The sequence below is a fragment of the Lotus japonicus genome, chromosome 3 (genome assembly GCF_012489685.1).
Source record: "Lotus japonicus ecotype B-129 chromosome 3, LjGifu_v1.2".
Taxonomy (NCBI): domain Eukaryota; kingdom Viridiplantae; phylum Streptophyta; class Magnoliopsida; order Fabales; family Fabaceae; genus Lotus; species Lotus japonicus.
This window is the reverse complement of record NC_080043.1, coordinates 69,711,473-69,728,253: the sequence shown is the minus strand read 5'-3', so window position 1 is coordinate 69,728,253 and position 16,781 is coordinate 69,711,473. Positions and strand designations below refer to the sequence as shown.

Sequence of the window (16,781 nt, the reverse complement as noted above, 5' to 3'; positions counted from 1 at the left end):
AAGAGTTTAGAATCTTTGTTGAGTTTTGTTTAGGGCTTGCAATGGGTGTGAAACCTTGTTGAGAGTGATTGGGAGGAGAGAGAAACGTGTAAAATGTTGAGGAAGCTCAACAATGTTGAGCCCTCTGCGAAGTGCCACGTGGCAGCCTGCGGTTGGCCTCTCCCAGGCGCGTGGGCCACACGGCCAGACAAGGCGCGTGACGCGCCTGGGAGGAGAGAGGGAGATGTTTGCTTTTTCTGCAGCCGCCACGTGTCATGTTTCTGTTGGTCGTCCGGATTTCTTTTATCCTTATCTTTTGAACTCAATTATTTCATAAAAAAAATATTTTCTGAAAAAAAAATATACCAAAATTCATGATTTTTTTTCTCTATAAATAGAGACTTGGTTCGTTTGATTTGGACACAGAAAAAAAAACCAAGTTTTTTCACTCTCTTATTATCTCTCTCACCATCTTACTATCTTTCTATTAGCTTTTCTTTTGAAATGGATCACAACAATCACCATTTCAACACCCAGAATTCATCTAACTACCCATCTAACAACCAAAATCTCAACAAAATAAATTATTGTCTATATTAAAAAAAATATAATTTGTTAAGTGTTTATTATTTAATTTAATTTAAAATAATAATTGTAATTTTATGTAAATAATAAAAACAAAAAAATTAAATTAAATAAAAATATGAAATAAAAAAGTGGTGGGGTAGGGTGAGTGGTGGGGTAGGGTGTTGAGAGAGAAAACCATTGGAGTGGGTAATTGTTGAGAGTTTGTTGAATTGGAGAGAGAAGATGATGTGGAGTGTTGGGAAGAGAAAAAATGGGATAGAAAAGAGGTAAACAAAACATTTTTTGTTTACCCATTGTGGATGGTCTAAGTTCATCATTATATTAATATTTCAATTTTCATACTTTTATTGAAATTTTTGTATAACCTTTTTAATTAGTATTCGCGAGACACTTAATTCGTAAGAATTTGTTTGGATTATAATGAAATAAAATAGAATAAAAAAATTAATGGAATATATTCCATTAAATTATAAGTCTTACCACTTGACCTAACCCTCGGGTATATATATATATTCTTAAATTACTATTTTTTTTCTTTATTTGGCATTATACTATAAAATCTCATACTTATGTAATTCCATGCTATTGGTAGGATGCCTTGCTCTCTTGTAGCTCACGACTTGACAAATCTAGTGGAAGATAGTGGATGCGGTGTCGTCACGACAATGGAGCAAAAGTAGTGAGACGTCAATGGGGCATCACACGATAGTGGTGGCACAATAATGGGACGTTGCACAACGACGTGACATTAGTGCAACGACCCGTTAATGGGATCGATAAGGTGAGGGAGGAAGATCTGGTGGCCAAAGGATACGGTGAGCGTGACAGTGGTGGAGGAGAAGTGATGTGGGAGGATCATGTGACATCACCAAATGGAGGGGGGAGGCCGAGAGAGGGTGAGGGTAAGGGTAGCAAAGGAGGGATGGGGACAAATCAAGTGGGCGTCGAAGGGAAGAGGGAGAGGCCAATAGTGAGGATGAGAATAGAAGAGGAGGAAGGAGTGGGCAACAGAAGGAGATAGTGAGTGTGAGGGAGAGAAATGGCTTATAAGGAAGATGGGGTGGAGAAATCAATGAAGATTGGCGTCAGCTTGGTCGGTGCTAACCTTCGGGGGACAATTGACATTAGTGTTGGTCACAACTAACACCAAGTTCAATTGTAAATGTATCATCGACGCAAATCGCCGCTAATTGTCAGTGGTGAACGCTAAGTTGGCCGATGATTTTATCATCTGCAAAATCGACACTAATTATTTAGTAAGCTAACATTGTGGTTTCCATCAAGTCGACACTATAATTAAGTGAGTGTTTTTTTTTTTACACTTTGCATTGTGTTCCATGCATCATAAGTGTTGTTGGGTCTTGAAATCCTAATTGCCATGGTTCTGCAGTGTCACAATGAACAATTGTAAGGAACATCCATTCTAACTTCATTTGCTTTTGTTCATTTTTGAATAGAGCCAATGTTAAAGAGTCAAAATTAGTATTTGACCAACGCTAATTGTACCACTTAAGAATAAAGTGATTTTATCAATTGGACAGCTCCTTCAATGAAGTTATCTTAAAAAAAAAACATTGTATCATCATAAATAATTTAATGAAGTTTTATGATTTTAAAGAATTTTAATGAAGTATTATTTTTTTAAAGAATTTTAATGAAGTTTTTTTAATGAAGTTAATTAAAAGGGAAAAACATTTATTTTTTTTTGGGATGATTTTTTTTTTCCTTCCCTTTTTTTCCTCTCTATACTCGTCCCTTTTCTCTTTCCCTCTCTATACTCGTTGTCACCGCACACGGAGAGCGCATGCACCTTGAGCTGCTTCGTCTTCAGTCTTCACCGAGCCCTTCCGCCGCGCGCGACCCCGACCGCATCTCAGGGAGCGCCGCACCTTCCTTTGCCATTGTCAAGGTTCGTCTTTCTCTCTCTTTTCATTTCTTCTTCGATTTTCCATCTCCAATTCCCGAAACGATAATCTTCCTTTCCTTCTTTGCTTACAAATTTCTAGGGATTTTGAATGTAATCGATCGATCAAGGAGCAACATGCTTCCTCGGCGAAGCTGGTTGAGAACCAATACTAGTGAATGGAATTGCATATTTTGTGGCTGACTGCTTTAATTTCATGATATTAATATCTTCATCACAATGGGGATTTTGATTATGTAAACATGGACACTCTTGTTGCTATACGCACACTAGAAGCGACTTATAAGTCATCTGCAGATGCAGCTGCTGCTTCTGTTGAAACAATGATTCTGAAGCTAACTGAAATGGCATGTTATAACTGCTAAAGAGGAAAACATTGCCAACTTGTCAATGCAGAGCTATCACGCTGTATATTGATTTTTAATATATTATTTGTGACTGATGGTCATCTGAAAAGGTATGTTAATGTTATTGCTGCTGTTTGTTTGTGGCAGTGTAGCCTCTGAGTCTGAGGTCAAGTCTATGATCAAGGAACCAAGCTCCAAATTTGAGAACAACAGGTGAGTTTATTGTTTGAATTTCTTGACATATTTGAATTTCTACTGGAATCAGATGTCCCTATAATTAGTTTGAACTCCATGTTTCAATGTAATGCAGTCACTGGAACGGAAGCAAGCTTGGACATGTTTACAAGTTCCTTAGGTCTCGGGTTTGATTCGTCCTATGATATTGCTAATAAATACACTGACAGTTATGCAGATGCTCTCAAGGTAAATTATCTCACATTCTCACTAGTAGATAAAATTGTACATATGCTTTGCTTTCAAATTATTAAAAGCACAAGGTTAACAGATTTTTTTTCCCTAAATCTGCAGTGGCTTAGTCACCAAAATCCTAGATATCTGTGGTGTTGACTTCATTTGTATTTTCAAACTTAACCAACCACTCAAACCCTTCAAGACAAGCTGGGCTGAAGCTGTTTTAACTATAACAAAGGTGAGTGTTTTTTGTTGTCTTATGTGATATACAATCATTGCCTCTAGAAATAGGTAATTAAAGTGATAGCATGTTTCCGTGTGAATACTGAATAATTAAGAGTTCTATTGTAACAACCAAGCATATTATATTGATTCCAAATAACAAAATATTGCAATATTTCTTCATAGAAGAATGTTATGTCTTAGGTGATAGACAATCATAGCCCCTATATACAAAAGATAAACTAAAATGAAATCTTTGATCATAATATATCATAGGCAGGAAAAAGGATGATTGAGAAGCATGTCAGCTGTCCATCTCTGGTTAGGATCAATCACAAAGCACTTGCTCAAGAAGTCTCTACAATCAGAGCTTACTCCATTTGGTATCATTCGTTGTTCTTTAACGAATGCAAGCTTTAACATCACCTCCTCACTAGTTTGTATATTCTTCCATGCCGGTATCCCAGTTATCATCTCGATTACAATGCACCCGAGGGACCAGATATCTAGAGGTGATTCAATCTGACCCATAACCGATTCCGGCGACATGTAAAGTGGTGTCCCTCTGAACTTTAGGTTCCAACATTCAGCATTGACTACCTCTTCTCTAGTCTTGGACAATCCAAAATCCGCAATCTTCACTTGATATTTCACAATATCACCCTTAGATGAAGGAAAGATAAGGATGTTGTCTGGTTTGAGATCGCAATGAACAACACCAACGCGATGAATGCGAGAAAGTCCTTTGAGAAGCATGCGGGTGTAGACTCTTGCTTCGTATTCAAAGATTGGCCTCTTCCTGATTAAATCTCCAAGAGAACCGTAAGGTGTAAACTCCATGAAGAGGTTGTAGGTCAAATGACCTTTCTCCAAAGTGGGTTGGCCAAAATAGCATTGAATGATCTCTTCACAACCAGTGAATGATTTCATGATTCTTTCTTCTCTTTGCAATGGATCACTCAAGAATGGCCTTGAACTCTTCACAGCTACAACCTTTCTTTTTCCCTGTGACGGAATGACAAGTGCAAGGTAAACAGTTGCAGAGGAACCATTCCCCAATGTTCTTAACTTCGTCCACACAGGCACACTCATCATCATCATATTTTCTTTATTTCTTCTCCACCAATTGTATTTTATTTTCTCCTGAATAGAGGAAGAGAAACCTGTTGTATTTATATTTATGTTTTAATTTAGAAACGTATCTAAAAAATATCTTTTCCAAATCAACATTAAGTCAGTTCAAGATTTTATTAGTTTCACTTAGTTAGTTAATCCTTTTTCTCTCTCTTGCAAATCAATATATTTATTCATTATCGATATCCTATATATGAGTTATGACAGACGGAACTCTACTTTTTCATTTTTTTTTGAAACTAGTTAAATGTAGTTGGCCATTTTGCTAACTTGATTTCGTTTTTAGTTTCTATTTTTTGAATTTAAATTTTAAAAACAGCTTTTATCTTATCTTTATATATTTAAGATTAGGGCCTTAGATTATAAAAAATCTTTGACATATATAGTATTCGTGAGACACTTAATTCTTAAGGTTTATTTGGATGATAATGAATGGAATAAAATAGAATATCGAAAAAGAGCTAATTTTATTGCTTGGATCTTTATAATCAAATGAAAAATAATTAACACTAAGTTATTTGGATGATATAAGAAACAGGAAAAAATATTATTTTTAAACCGTCTAATATTCGGTCACAATTTGAGATTCACTACTAAGTAGTCTCTTTATTTGATTTCAAAAAAAAAAGTCTCTTTATCTCTTCCGCAGGGATGTTGTGCATACTTGACCCAATAACTTTTCTCAAACACTCTTTTTTGGTGCATCAAAAAATTAATAACATCTGAACTGAATAACTAGAGAATCCTTTAAAAGAAGTAACTCTTTTTCTCAAACACTTTATATGTGATTATTATTTTATTTTAAAAAATTCAAAATTGAAGAAATAAAATTTATATTTTAAAAATTGAAATGAAATTAAAACCTAAATACTAAGCATGAAAATTGTCTAACCAAGGTTTAAACTTCGGTGATATTTTAGTAACATTAATTTCATTTACAATTACTACCAATTTGTTGGCTTGGCTTTTTTGTAAGGTGTAGGCAGCAAGTTTTTCCCTGAAATGCATGCATAGGGCATTTCAACAAAATTTCGTCGACAAGGTAATGCGCCGTTTAGCTTATTGGAAGAAAAATTTGTTATCTATGCCGCAGTGAGAAACTCTTATTAAATCAGTCTTGCAATCTATACCAACTTAGGAATTAAGACAATCGAGGTTTCACTAATCTCTTTTAACCTTGACGGATCAAAATAACAACTTTGAATAAGATCAACAACGGACTTCATTTCAAAAAAAAAAACAGACTTTTACCCCATTAAGATTGGAAGAAGAGAGGGTTCAGCCCATCTAGCCATGGGGCTTCAATCGCGCTCATACTAAACACATCATCCTTAATTTCCTCGCCAGAGAAGCTCCGTTGAATATTCTGCATATCATCTTCACTTAGCCTAGGAAATTGGCCTCTCACATGATAACATATATTAATACTTGAGTAAGAATTAAGATTTTTGACAAGTTCATGATTGTCATCTTCTTAAGCTCTTCTGGTGTTGTGATCAAAGCACCATTTTCTCCAAATAAGGCCTCATTTTTCCCCTCTTTTTGTGAATCATAGTAGCTGTATGGAAATATCTAGTGTTTATGTCTCCATGCTTCAGCCAAGTAACACGAGTTTTCTATATCCAAATCATCTCCTCTTGGACAAGGATAAGTTGAAATTCTTCCAAAGCATTTTCTGAAGCTTTTCTAGATAAGGAATGAGATGCACCCTTAACCTATTATTTATGACCTCCAAGCGCCTCATCAATTTCCTCTTACAATGGCCCACATCCCCAAACACTTGATTATTCCACAGGAAGATCATGTCACCAAAAACTTTGGTACTAGATTCAAAGGTGATAAGCTCGACATACTCTGTGGAGTGGTATCGATCTTACTGGCCAAATTTTCTAAAGACTCGTCCGAAGAAAGTGACGAGGAGGACTACTTCTCTGATATAGTCAACATGGTTTTTTGGTACCCTCTGTATGATGAAAGCGACAAAGTCAGCAAGAATGATTTGTTCAAGAAACCCTTCAAGGAGATGTTGAGCCATATGAAACCCTTTTACGTTCGAGCAACAGTAGATGGCACGAATATCACCAAAGTGTTGATTGATAATGGTACTACCATCAATCTAATGCCAAGCCGAATGCTGGAGAATCTCGGGAAAACAGAGAAAGATATGATGAGCCACAATGTTTCCCTAACAGACTATGGGGGCAAGACTTAAGATGCTAAGGGGATTCTTTTCCTTGATCTGTATATTGGAACTAAGTATCGCAACATGATGTTTATCGTGATTGACTCGAAGGCCAGCTACAACATGTTGTTGAGAAGAGAGTCACTCCATGGAGTAGGATTTGTACCTTCTACCATGCATCAGTGTCTCTGCATGTGGGACAAGGAGAAGAAAATCTGGGAAATGGTGCATGGGCAACAAAGCTTTTACAAATCTCTAGTTCACTATATATGTGAACCGGGCTAATTTCGACAAGAGTTTGCAGCAGATTTCCCCATATGAATAAGATGGAAATGCATAACTATAGAAGGATCAGGGGTGTTCCGTTCGACTAGAATCATTCAGAGGATTCAAATAGAAATCTTGTCTCCCTACAAAAGAGGACCATGGCCAATGGGTTGCACTCCCAGAGAGCTACGTGAAATAACTTCGAGTGCTTTGACTCGAATTTTAGCCAACATGGCCGAAGCAAAAATTGAAACGGTTTTTGAAGCCTGCAACAATCGGTATACGTACTATCAATCTCTGCAAACTACTATGAACTCCTCAGAAGCAATCGGTATACGTACTATCAATCGGTATACCTTAGGGGAGAAACATCGTAGAAGCAATCCAGACCTTGTACTTGAGACTCTTGGTTCTCCTCTTCGATGTATACGTACTATCAATCTCTGCAAACTACTATGAACTCTTCAGAGTGTCCCCTTGGCTTTGGAGACTGGTCGCTTTGAAAACGGGTGAGACACCTCTAGTCGCTTCTTTTCATTCGTACTTTTGCGCCTTTCTTCCTCGACTTGTTTTGTGGCCTCGGGGGGCATGTAGTCAGGTACAAGTAGTTTTGAGCTGGCCTCTTGGGCTACTTGGTTTACCTCTTTAGCTGTGGCCCGAAATCCATCTCTTTCATAATGTTTTTCGGTTGCATGAACCGTTTCCTAATCCGATTTACATATTTTATTAAAATCTTTTAATACCCACATTTGAACCAAACATGCAATTAATAGAACGGTATGACTTTGATTTGCTATCATCAGTGACCAGTATACCCTTAGTAGAGTTCCATCATCTCAATCTCCTCCGACCCAGGGGCGTATCTAGGTGGGGGCAGACAGGGGTCATCGCCCCCCCCCCCCAAAGAATTTTGAAATGTTCATCGACTATAGCTATTTTTATATAGAAGATGTTATAACATTTTGTGATACTCATCAAGTTGAAGTTCCTGACATGAAAGCCCCTTATTTTATGGGTAATGATCTTCATAAAAACAAGATGGAAATATATGGAATATCATTATATGATATATGTATTTTATTCTGCAATTGATTTGCAACTATATGAATTAAATAGAAGATTTAATGTAGAGGTTGTGGAACTTCTCATACTTAGTTCAGCTTTAGATCTTAAGAAAAAATTTAAATCATTTGGCAATGAGAAAATTTGTAAGCTTGTTGAAAAGTTTTATGCAGATGATTTTTCCGAGCTAGAAAAGAGAAATTTGTCGTTCCAACTAAGACATTATCATTCAGATGTTTATCGAGATCCTAGTTTAGGAAATATTTCCATTTTATCCGAGTTTTACCAGAAGTTAGTTGAAACTGGAAAAACAACAATATTTCCACTTGTTGTTAGATTGTTGCGTCTTGTTTTGACATTCTCTCTTTCAACAGCATCTAGAGAGCAATCTTTTTGTGCAATGAAAGTTGATAAGACTTCGGATTTGCAACAAAATTGAAGATGATATTCTCAGAAATTTATTAGTTATATAGATCGAGAGAGAAATTGCTGAAAAAATTTATATTGATACAATAATAGGTAAATTTAGTACTATAAAACAATGAAGAGTTATATTTGAATAATATTTTATAATTTAAAGTTTATATAATATACAATGAAGATATTTTTAGTCTTATATTTCGCTCCCCAACAAGAAAATCCTGGATACGCCCCTGCTCCGACCTGTAGTTTTCTAACTCGACCTTAGGTACAAAGATGAGCATATCTATTTCGTTGGCTATGTTTCTTCTTCATACGTCTCTTTATTCTTGGAGTAATTAGCTCTGTCAACTATCATCAGTCGATCAACATTTCCTAGGCCCAGTGTTCCTAGGAAATGTTTGTTCAATATCCTAGGAAATGTTTGTTCAATATAACTATTTCATTTTGATACATAGATCATATATGTATATTGGATGAGAGGTGACACTGGGAAACATGAGCATAAGATGTGTTGATAACTTGATCTGCTTGACCGAAGATTTAGAGACTTATATTTTTAACTATCCGGAAAATTGGGAATGTGAAAGATAAAATGTAAAATGGAAGTGCAAGTATATAGAACCTTAAGATGACATTATTGTTTACTTACATATTTTATTTTGTCTTTTCACCTTTTCAATTATTCTTGCTGTAGCTTTACTTGCATGGTACCAATTTGAGGAATTTGTCTACGCCTGCTTTACGTGCTTCCCACAATTTCATAATAAGTCAAAGGACTGAGGGGACATGGCTTTTGATTACTGCAGTATTTGCTTGAATCTTGGTTTACAAGGACATGACTAAACAAAGGGGAAATTCTAACAAATTCAATACCTAAAAGAATGCATCCTAACTCGTAGAATTCCAATTGCAGATGATCTGCCGGTGCCAATTTCCCTTTTTTCACAAATAGAAGATCAGATACTTGATGAAATGTGTGAGCGATTGGTAATTTGGTATCATCCTTTTTTTTTTTGAAAGGTAATTTGGTATCATCCTTGAGTACTCGATGAACATACACAGTAAGAGAAGGAGATTAATTTACATATGTGTTTTTTTATCATTAGAGGGAGAGGTCACGTGAAAAATTTTAAATACCAATCTCAGCCGTAAATTTATAATACAAGCAAAGGTTAAAATTTGGAGTAAGTTTTTTAACTTACTCCTGAAGTAAATTGAGCTCTCCTTAATTTATATAAGTCTCACCACATTCAGAATGAGACCCATATAATTTAATGGAAACTACATGGAATTCAACCAACTAAAGAAAGTGTTAGAAAGATAGTATAGAAGAAGGGAGTGTTGCTAACATTTCTCATTAACTATTATTCAATTTTCAGTTCCATCTCAATTCCACTTGCTTTTTCATCCTATCTCTCTACTTTTCTTATCACATAAAAAATTATATCTTTTTTTCTTCTTATCTATTACTTGGTGTATTTTGATATAGTTTGTGAATGAAACATTAACCGATTAAAAATGACGAGAGAAGTAATTAAAATGAAGATGGTAAAAGGTTGGAAAAAATTGGGGTATAGATGAATGATGTTGGTAGTTCTTATATAAATCCTTAAAAACAGGAAAGAAAATATCTATAAAATGACATTTTTGTAATTGAAAAAACAAGAAAAAATACTTCAATCAAATATTTCATGAATTTTCTCTTACAACATCTATCGTTGACTGAAACTCTTCCATATTAAAACCAAAACCACACTAATAACCTGCTTGTAAGGCAGCATTCCACACTCCACCAATTTAAAATACAGACAAGATAAGAATCACCATTCAAGGCTGCGCCTATGATAAGTCTAAGTCCTGGACTTGCATTATGCGAAAAGAACAGAACGCTCTATTACATGGGTAGTTTGCTATATGTCTGAATAATCAAAATCTTGAAAGAAAGCTATGTTTGAAAAGTACTGAAAGAAAACCTAATGAATGCATTTTCAGTTTCGAAATACCCGTCTTATCCATCTTTATTGATTCAATTTGTTGATGAATCAAGATGCAATAGCACTCTATAGGAATGGTGTTATCTTCTGTACTCCATGGAGTTACAGAGTCTTGCACCAATTTTCATTTGCAACAGAAGTTAAATGTCTTCCCTAATGCCAAAGGATGATTTCAACCTGTTGGTAAGAATTGGCAGCATCTTAATGCTGTCTTGAATTGCTTGGTCAGCACAGGAAATCATATCAGTGGTAGCACCAGCTTTCTGCTGGAGCTTAGCTGCCTCAAACTTGTCTTGACAGACCATCAGAGATCTATTCAACTTCTCCTGCACAGTGTTGAAAACACTATTAGACCAAATAGGAAGGTACTAAACACTATTCAACAAGCTACTGAAATCTTGGATGATTTTTTAGAAAAACCGATTTCGTTAAGAAAGAAGAGAGATACAAAGAAAGGATGATGAAGTATCACCCATTAGAAAACTAAATAAAAAATATCACAGTGAAAGCAAAGAAATAAAACTAAAAGATTAAGAAAGCATAATGGCCGGCCAATCCACACGCAAATCTAAAATTGCAACCCTTAACAAGATTATTTTTAACAAGATCATTAGCTGAGCACCAAAGGGAAGCCAAACACCAGATTCTTTCCTACAACATTTCTAAAGACATCAAAGACCTTGAAAAAGATTAGCATTTCTTTCCAATTCAATGCACCACAAAAATAACAAAGATAGCACAAAATTGTCAGTCCAACACAGTCTAGATCTAATTTGTTATTCCAAACCCTTTCAAGTTTAAACCCTATTGTCAAACTCAAAAACGTTCCTGAACTTCTGATGAGCTAGGACTTATGACAATCCCAATTTTCTCCACAAAAACCAACAGCCTACTCCACAAGAAACTACAGACTAACAATGTAAGAACATATAGACTATAGTGAGCATTGATAATTGACAAGTCATTTACACAACATTTCATGTCTTCTTTACTTCAATGGTTCATTTATACATACATGATTTCCAAGGAAAGTTGAGTAATAACGAAACATATTTCATAATTTTTCCTACAAATCCCATTCCAGAGAATGAAATTCCAAAGATTTTAATTGGGAATAAGATATTCCCTGTAACAAGCACCACCCTACACATACAAGTGGCTTCATAAGTGCTGACCATAATGCAATTGGGATGAATGTGCGATAGATCTCTAGAAATTCAAAATCCTTTTAACATAATAGAAGAGCCAGATAGTTTATCTATACGACAAACAAATAAGTGACTAACAATGACAACAAACAAAGGGGAGCGGGAGTAGAAAACTGGTTGAGGGTAACTCTGTAGATAACTAAACGAGAATCGGGAAAAAAAAAATCTAAAACGCTATTCTATACAACTGAAATCATGGTTAGTTAAATCATAGAGGATAGCACTGTTAGAACATTATGGCATTCTTCGATCCATGTATTGACCAAACATGATGAGAAAAGGCATTGGATGTTGTTGTAGAGAAAATAAAAGTGTGTACGAGTTAGAGAGCACAAGAGAGGCAGCACAAGGGAGACAATAGACTTACTGCCCAATCTATGCAGAAACTAAAGGGAACAATATAGAATTGTATAATGCCAGTCAGTCAACCATCGATCAAGTTTACAGATAATAAATTGCGGCAGAGAGAGAGACAGACAGAATATGACCACTGAATTCCAGGGTATAGCTTACCTGAAAACTTGCCATCTCATGATCAAAAGTCTGTTGCACGTTAGCAAGAGGAACGCTGCAATTTTCAACACAATTGGTTATCTCCTCCTGCCTTCTGCGTCTATCAAAGCACTCATACGCACATTTAAAATAGGCTTTCTGCAATTATTCAATCAAACAATCAACACGATAAGCAAAATCTGATTTTTCAAGAAAAGAAATTACCCTTCTTCCCATTGTATGCAAAAGTTAGATTAATCTACATTAGAAACATTTGTTCGAAAAGATAATAAAGGACTTAAGGTACAGAAATTCAAAACATTTAATACCAGTAAATACAAAAGCCATGTCATGTTATATGCTGCATTTATGACTTTTAAGAAACACAGAATATCATGAGTACCATAATTTGAACTAAAACAAGCAGGACAATAAATTAGCTAGCCAAATGGAATGCAATTTTCTATATAGTCTCTAGTCATCAAGCCACAGAACCATCCATACTTCCACGGGAAGATAAAATTATGGAATAAAAAATAAATTGCATACAACAGAAAGGGACCAGAAAGAACCTGAAGAGTATAATTGACATGGTCCTGAATAGGGGCAAGATTAGCTTGAGCAGCTACATTGACTTCGTCGAGTTTCTGCCTCAGCTTCTGTGAAGCAATTTGCTCTTCAGCTGCTGCAAAGTGATCCATCTGAATCCTGACACAGTGACACTCACTGTTAACAATGGGGTCTTCAAAACCCAGATACATGGTTTGATTTGGTTCTTAAAAGGACAGTATGCTATAGGGTTTTATGATATCCAGGTGATTTTATTATAAGCAAAAAGCTTAGATAAAGTAAACCCAGTTGATATTGGGATTTGAAAACATTTTTCCGTAATAATAATAGGAAAACCAACAATCAGGCAAATTAGAAATCATATTCTCAACTAAGATAAACCAACAAGCTTAGGTAAAGTAAATCAATAAGTTGAGGCAAATGCTAGACAATCATAATGACCCAATCTTTTGACAATGTGAACAAATCAACACAAGACAAATTCTTCATTTATGAAGAAAAACAAAATTGAAAAGAATTCCCATTAAAAACCAAGAATCAGGAAAATTAGAAATCTTATTCTCACCTCAGATAAAAGGACAAGTTTCAAGTTTGCAACAAAAACAAGAACCCTATTTTTCAGGAGAACAACAAAAATCAAAGAATGAAAACATGATTCTACGCACCTTCAAATGTGTGCTAAGCGAACTGGGTGTGGGTCTGTTGCAAATGTGTGCTACCAAACTCGCTTAGATAGCTTTCGACTTGTCGTAGGTAACACTCTGATTTTACCTCTACCTCGTCTTCTCCGATACAGATGAAAGGTTTAAGGGTTTAAGCTATTTTTTTTTTCTTTTCTATTGCAACTTTCTTTCGTAAAAAGAAAGGCTTTTTTTCCATTGTACCAAAAAATAGCCTCTCAAATTTATGGTGAAAAATTATGTTACAGCCCAGCCCAAACAGCGCAAAAACAGATAACCAAAAGTCCAAGGTACACAAACTTTTTTTTGAAAAGAGGTACACAAACTTTTACCCTACTTATGTGCAATTAATAATTATGTTCTTACCGTCAAAAAAAAATTATGTTCTTCTTTTGGTACATGGGAAAAAGAAACAGAGAAAACTAAAGCGCTAAGGAGTCCCTGGGAAAGGAACTACCAAACTAGGCGGAGCCACATTGATAAATTTTGAGGTGATTTAATACAGAAAATAGTAAGCATGAGGATGTCCATATTGTCATAAGCGGATTTGATTTGGAACCCCATCTATTAGATTTGTCACTCCACTTTAAAGTGGGGAAATACGGAAATGTCCCTGCGCGTTTAACTTCGGAAAATGAAGTTCCGAAGAGTTTCGGAAGTTAAAGTTCTGAAGCATATAAGTATTAAATAGAACATGGGGACTCAAACCTTTCTCTTTCATTTCACCTCTTTTATCTTGAAGTTCTGAAGCAAAGCCCCAAACCTCTTGCTGTTATTCTTCTTGGTGCGACCTCAAAGCCTTGTTTTTCATCATCTTAGTCAATTAAAACCTCAATATTCAACCCTAGAAGTACGTTTTCGTTTACTTTCCTCTTAAATTCCATGTTGTTGTTGCTATAGGCGTTAAGTTAGGGTGTTAAACAGTGAATTAGGCATGTGAATTTGGTAAATTAGGGTTTGAAATTGGAAAATTTTGGGTAGAGGATTTGGGGATCGTGGGGTGCCGATTTGAGGATTTTCCTGCCTTCGAAACTTGAAGTTCCAAAGTTCTTCGGAACTTAAAAGTTCCAAAAGGTATAGACCATAGTTTTTGCTCCCTAGCTGAACTATTTTTGCTCTCATATTTCGAGCACTCACAACATGGATTGCTCTCATATTTCCAGCACTCACATTGTAGCTTAGTTGTCATTTGTTTCATTAGGATTACTGTTGTTATCTTGTCCTTCTCTTGATAGCTTGAAATTTTAAGATTTTTTGTTGTTAACATTGAAATGAAGCCTTTTTGATCAAGTGATTTAGAGTTTGCCACACCCCTAATATTCCAATTATTTTTCAATGAAAGGTTGTCCTATTTTTTGTCCATGTTTCAAGTCCAAAGAGTTTGAGTGTGCTGCTAATTGAAGATGTTAATAAAAGATTATTCTAATAGCTTAAGTTATTTTGCTGATTCTGGGTTCTAGATTATTTGTAACTTTTCAAAGGCTTGACTCGGATTATTTATGTTATTTATGTAACATGTTTGAAGCGCTAAACAAGTATAACATACATTAAGAATTTCGGAATATTAACTACCGAAGTAGTTCAGAAGTTAAACTCTTGAAAGTAAGCCACTGTGCTTATAAACATAAGCTTCGGGACATGAAGTTTCAAAGGGTAGTTCTAGCATTTTTTTAAAAGCCTGAGGTGCCAGATCTGGTACCTGGGGTGCCAAATCCAACTCCCTTGTCATAAGGGGATAGACTACGTAACGTAGGAATTAATATTTTAAGAGGAAAAATCTCTGGTACGTTAGTGAGTTAGGTGGTGTAAGTTACATAACCCCTCAGAAACAATTTTAGACCACAAATAAATGTGAAAAACAAAAATTCTAAACTCTAAAAATTACATGTGGCTGAAAATTGTCTTAGTAAGTTACATTTTTATCCATCCCCATATTACCGTTATATCCTTTTCTCTTTTATCTCTCTCCCATCATTACCATTATACCCCACCTCCTTTCCCCTCTCTTCCATCTCAGGTACCAACAACAAGGGTTAAGCTCAGAATCGCAACAGAGCAGGGTGAAGCTTCTCAGGGACAGAATTCTGCGATTCACCATGGTCGATGAAGACTATGATGATGTTGACATAGGGTTAGTCCTATTCCTCTCTTCATTTTTTTTCTTTCTTTCGCTTGCATTGAAATTAGGGTTTTTCAATTCTACTTCTGAGAAATGGTGAACCAAGTAAGGAAGAAAGAAAGTAGCAATCCTCATAATCCTCAGAGCAGTGCACACCTACATGTGTTTGTTGGGGAAAGTTTGTTTGCTCTTTTAGAGGATAATACAAATTGTTGACACAATATAGGATAGATTTGGACAGAAAGCTAGCTCAAAAGCTTACTTCATGAAATGATTAACAATCCCTATTTGAATTGCAAAGAAGTGCTAGAAAAAGGAGAAAACAATGACTAAGTGAATGATGATGAATGAGGGTTTAAAAATAGACTATATGATGCATTCGCTAACCTCCAATAACTCGACGACGAGATAGTTCGAAATCCTAGCAAATGCAAATCGAAATAAGGTTCTGGGCGGTTATTGGGCCGATTTAAACCCCAACTCGTCAAACTTACGAGGGTTGGAGCCAAGGAAGGGTGGAGGTCGTAGGGACAAGAGCACAGTCACATGGGCATCACGACCGAGATATAGTCAGAATCAACGTTGAAGAAGGTGGTGGGGGTATAATTGTAATGATGCAAAAGATAAAAAATACTAAAGAGTATAATGGTAACTTACTGAGGTTATTCTCAACAACCCATTTGTTTATGGGTTTTGGATTATTTTTTCGTAATTTTTTATAGCCCAAATTAGCTCTTCAAAGTTGATGCGAGTTGCACAATCTAAATCACCTACATACCGTAGCCTTCACCATTCTAAGAATGATAAAAGAGATCCATGAAGAATGTTCATCCATGAAGAATGTTACATAGGCAGAGGCTTTTATTACATGGTAGAGAGATAGGCTCACACAATATATAAGTCTAAGTTCAAGTTTTTAAAAATTTTTGGTTCCACTAAGTCTAAGTTTTTAAATATTTTTAACATTAAGCTTAACACAAGAATAATAAAGTAAAAGGCTAAAAGCGTTAGTGACTATTGGCCTCAATTCTTTGGGGTTTTTTTCTTAAAAATTATGAACACATATGATAGGTAATGTGATAGACATGTGAAAAGATAAAAAAAAGAATAAGTAAAAATAAGATAAAAATAAGTGAAGTGTAAATGCATCAAAACAAAACTCTTTTCTATTTTGTTTTG

General features: G+C 35.5%; 1 protein-coding gene and 1 long non-coding RNA gene across 4 annotated transcripts; one reads left to right on the top strand and one right to left on the bottom strand.

The window, feature by feature from the left end:
• The first annotated feature begins 2,326 nt into the window (after nt 1-2,326).
• LOC130745525 (uncharacterized) lies at nt 2,327-4,646 on the top strand. Of its 2 annotated transcripts, XR_009021806.1 has the most exons (6): nt 2,327-2,476; nt 2,574-2,899; nt 2,986-3,051; nt 3,149-3,261; nt 3,367-3,487; nt 3,748-4,646. It is a non-coding gene; the product is annotated as an uncharacterized LOC130745525 (long non-coding RNA). The 2 variants fall into 2 exon arrangements; XR_009021805.1 differs by having other exon boundaries at nt 2,574-3,051.
• Nucleotides 4,647-10,167: 5,521 nt separating this feature from the next.
• Nucleotides 10,168-13,615, bottom strand: LOC130745524 (uncharacterized). 2 transcript variants are annotated; one of them, XM_057597825.1, is made up of 4 exons: nt 13,469-13,615; nt 12,806-12,941; nt 12,255-12,392; nt 10,168-10,859 (listed from the first exon to the last, which is right to left on the bottom strand). In XM_057597825.1, the coding sequence occupies exons 2-4, from the start codon at nt 12,932-12,934 to the stop codon at nt 10,674-10,676; spliced, it is 453 nt and encodes a 150-aa protein (XP_057453808.1). In that variant the 5' UTR covers nt 12,935-12,941; nt 13,469-13,615; the 3' UTR covers nt 10,168-10,673. The 2 variants fall into 2 exon arrangements, with proteins under 2 accessions (XP_057453808.1, XP_057453809.1); XM_057597826.1 differs by having other exon boundaries at nt 12,806-12,934; nt 13,469-13,612.
• Nucleotides 13,616-16,781: the final 3,166 nt, after the last annotated feature.

What these genes read in the sequence shown, in the direction of transcription:
- LOC130745524 (XM_057597825.1), bottom strand. Translation starts at nt 12,934, where the DNA reads ATGGATCACTTTGCAGCAGCTGAAGAGCAAATTGCTTCACAGAAGCTG. An exon ending in ATGTCAATTATACTCTTCAG is followed by an intron (nt 12,393 to 12,805) that starts GTTCTTTCTGGT and finishes GAATAATTGCAG; the next exon opens with AAAGCCTATTTTAAATGTGC. An exon ending in ATGAGATGGCAAGTTTTCAG is followed by an intron (nt 10,860 to 12,254) that starts GTAAGCTATACC and finishes AACACTGTGCAG; the next exon opens with GAGAAGTTGAATAGATCTCT.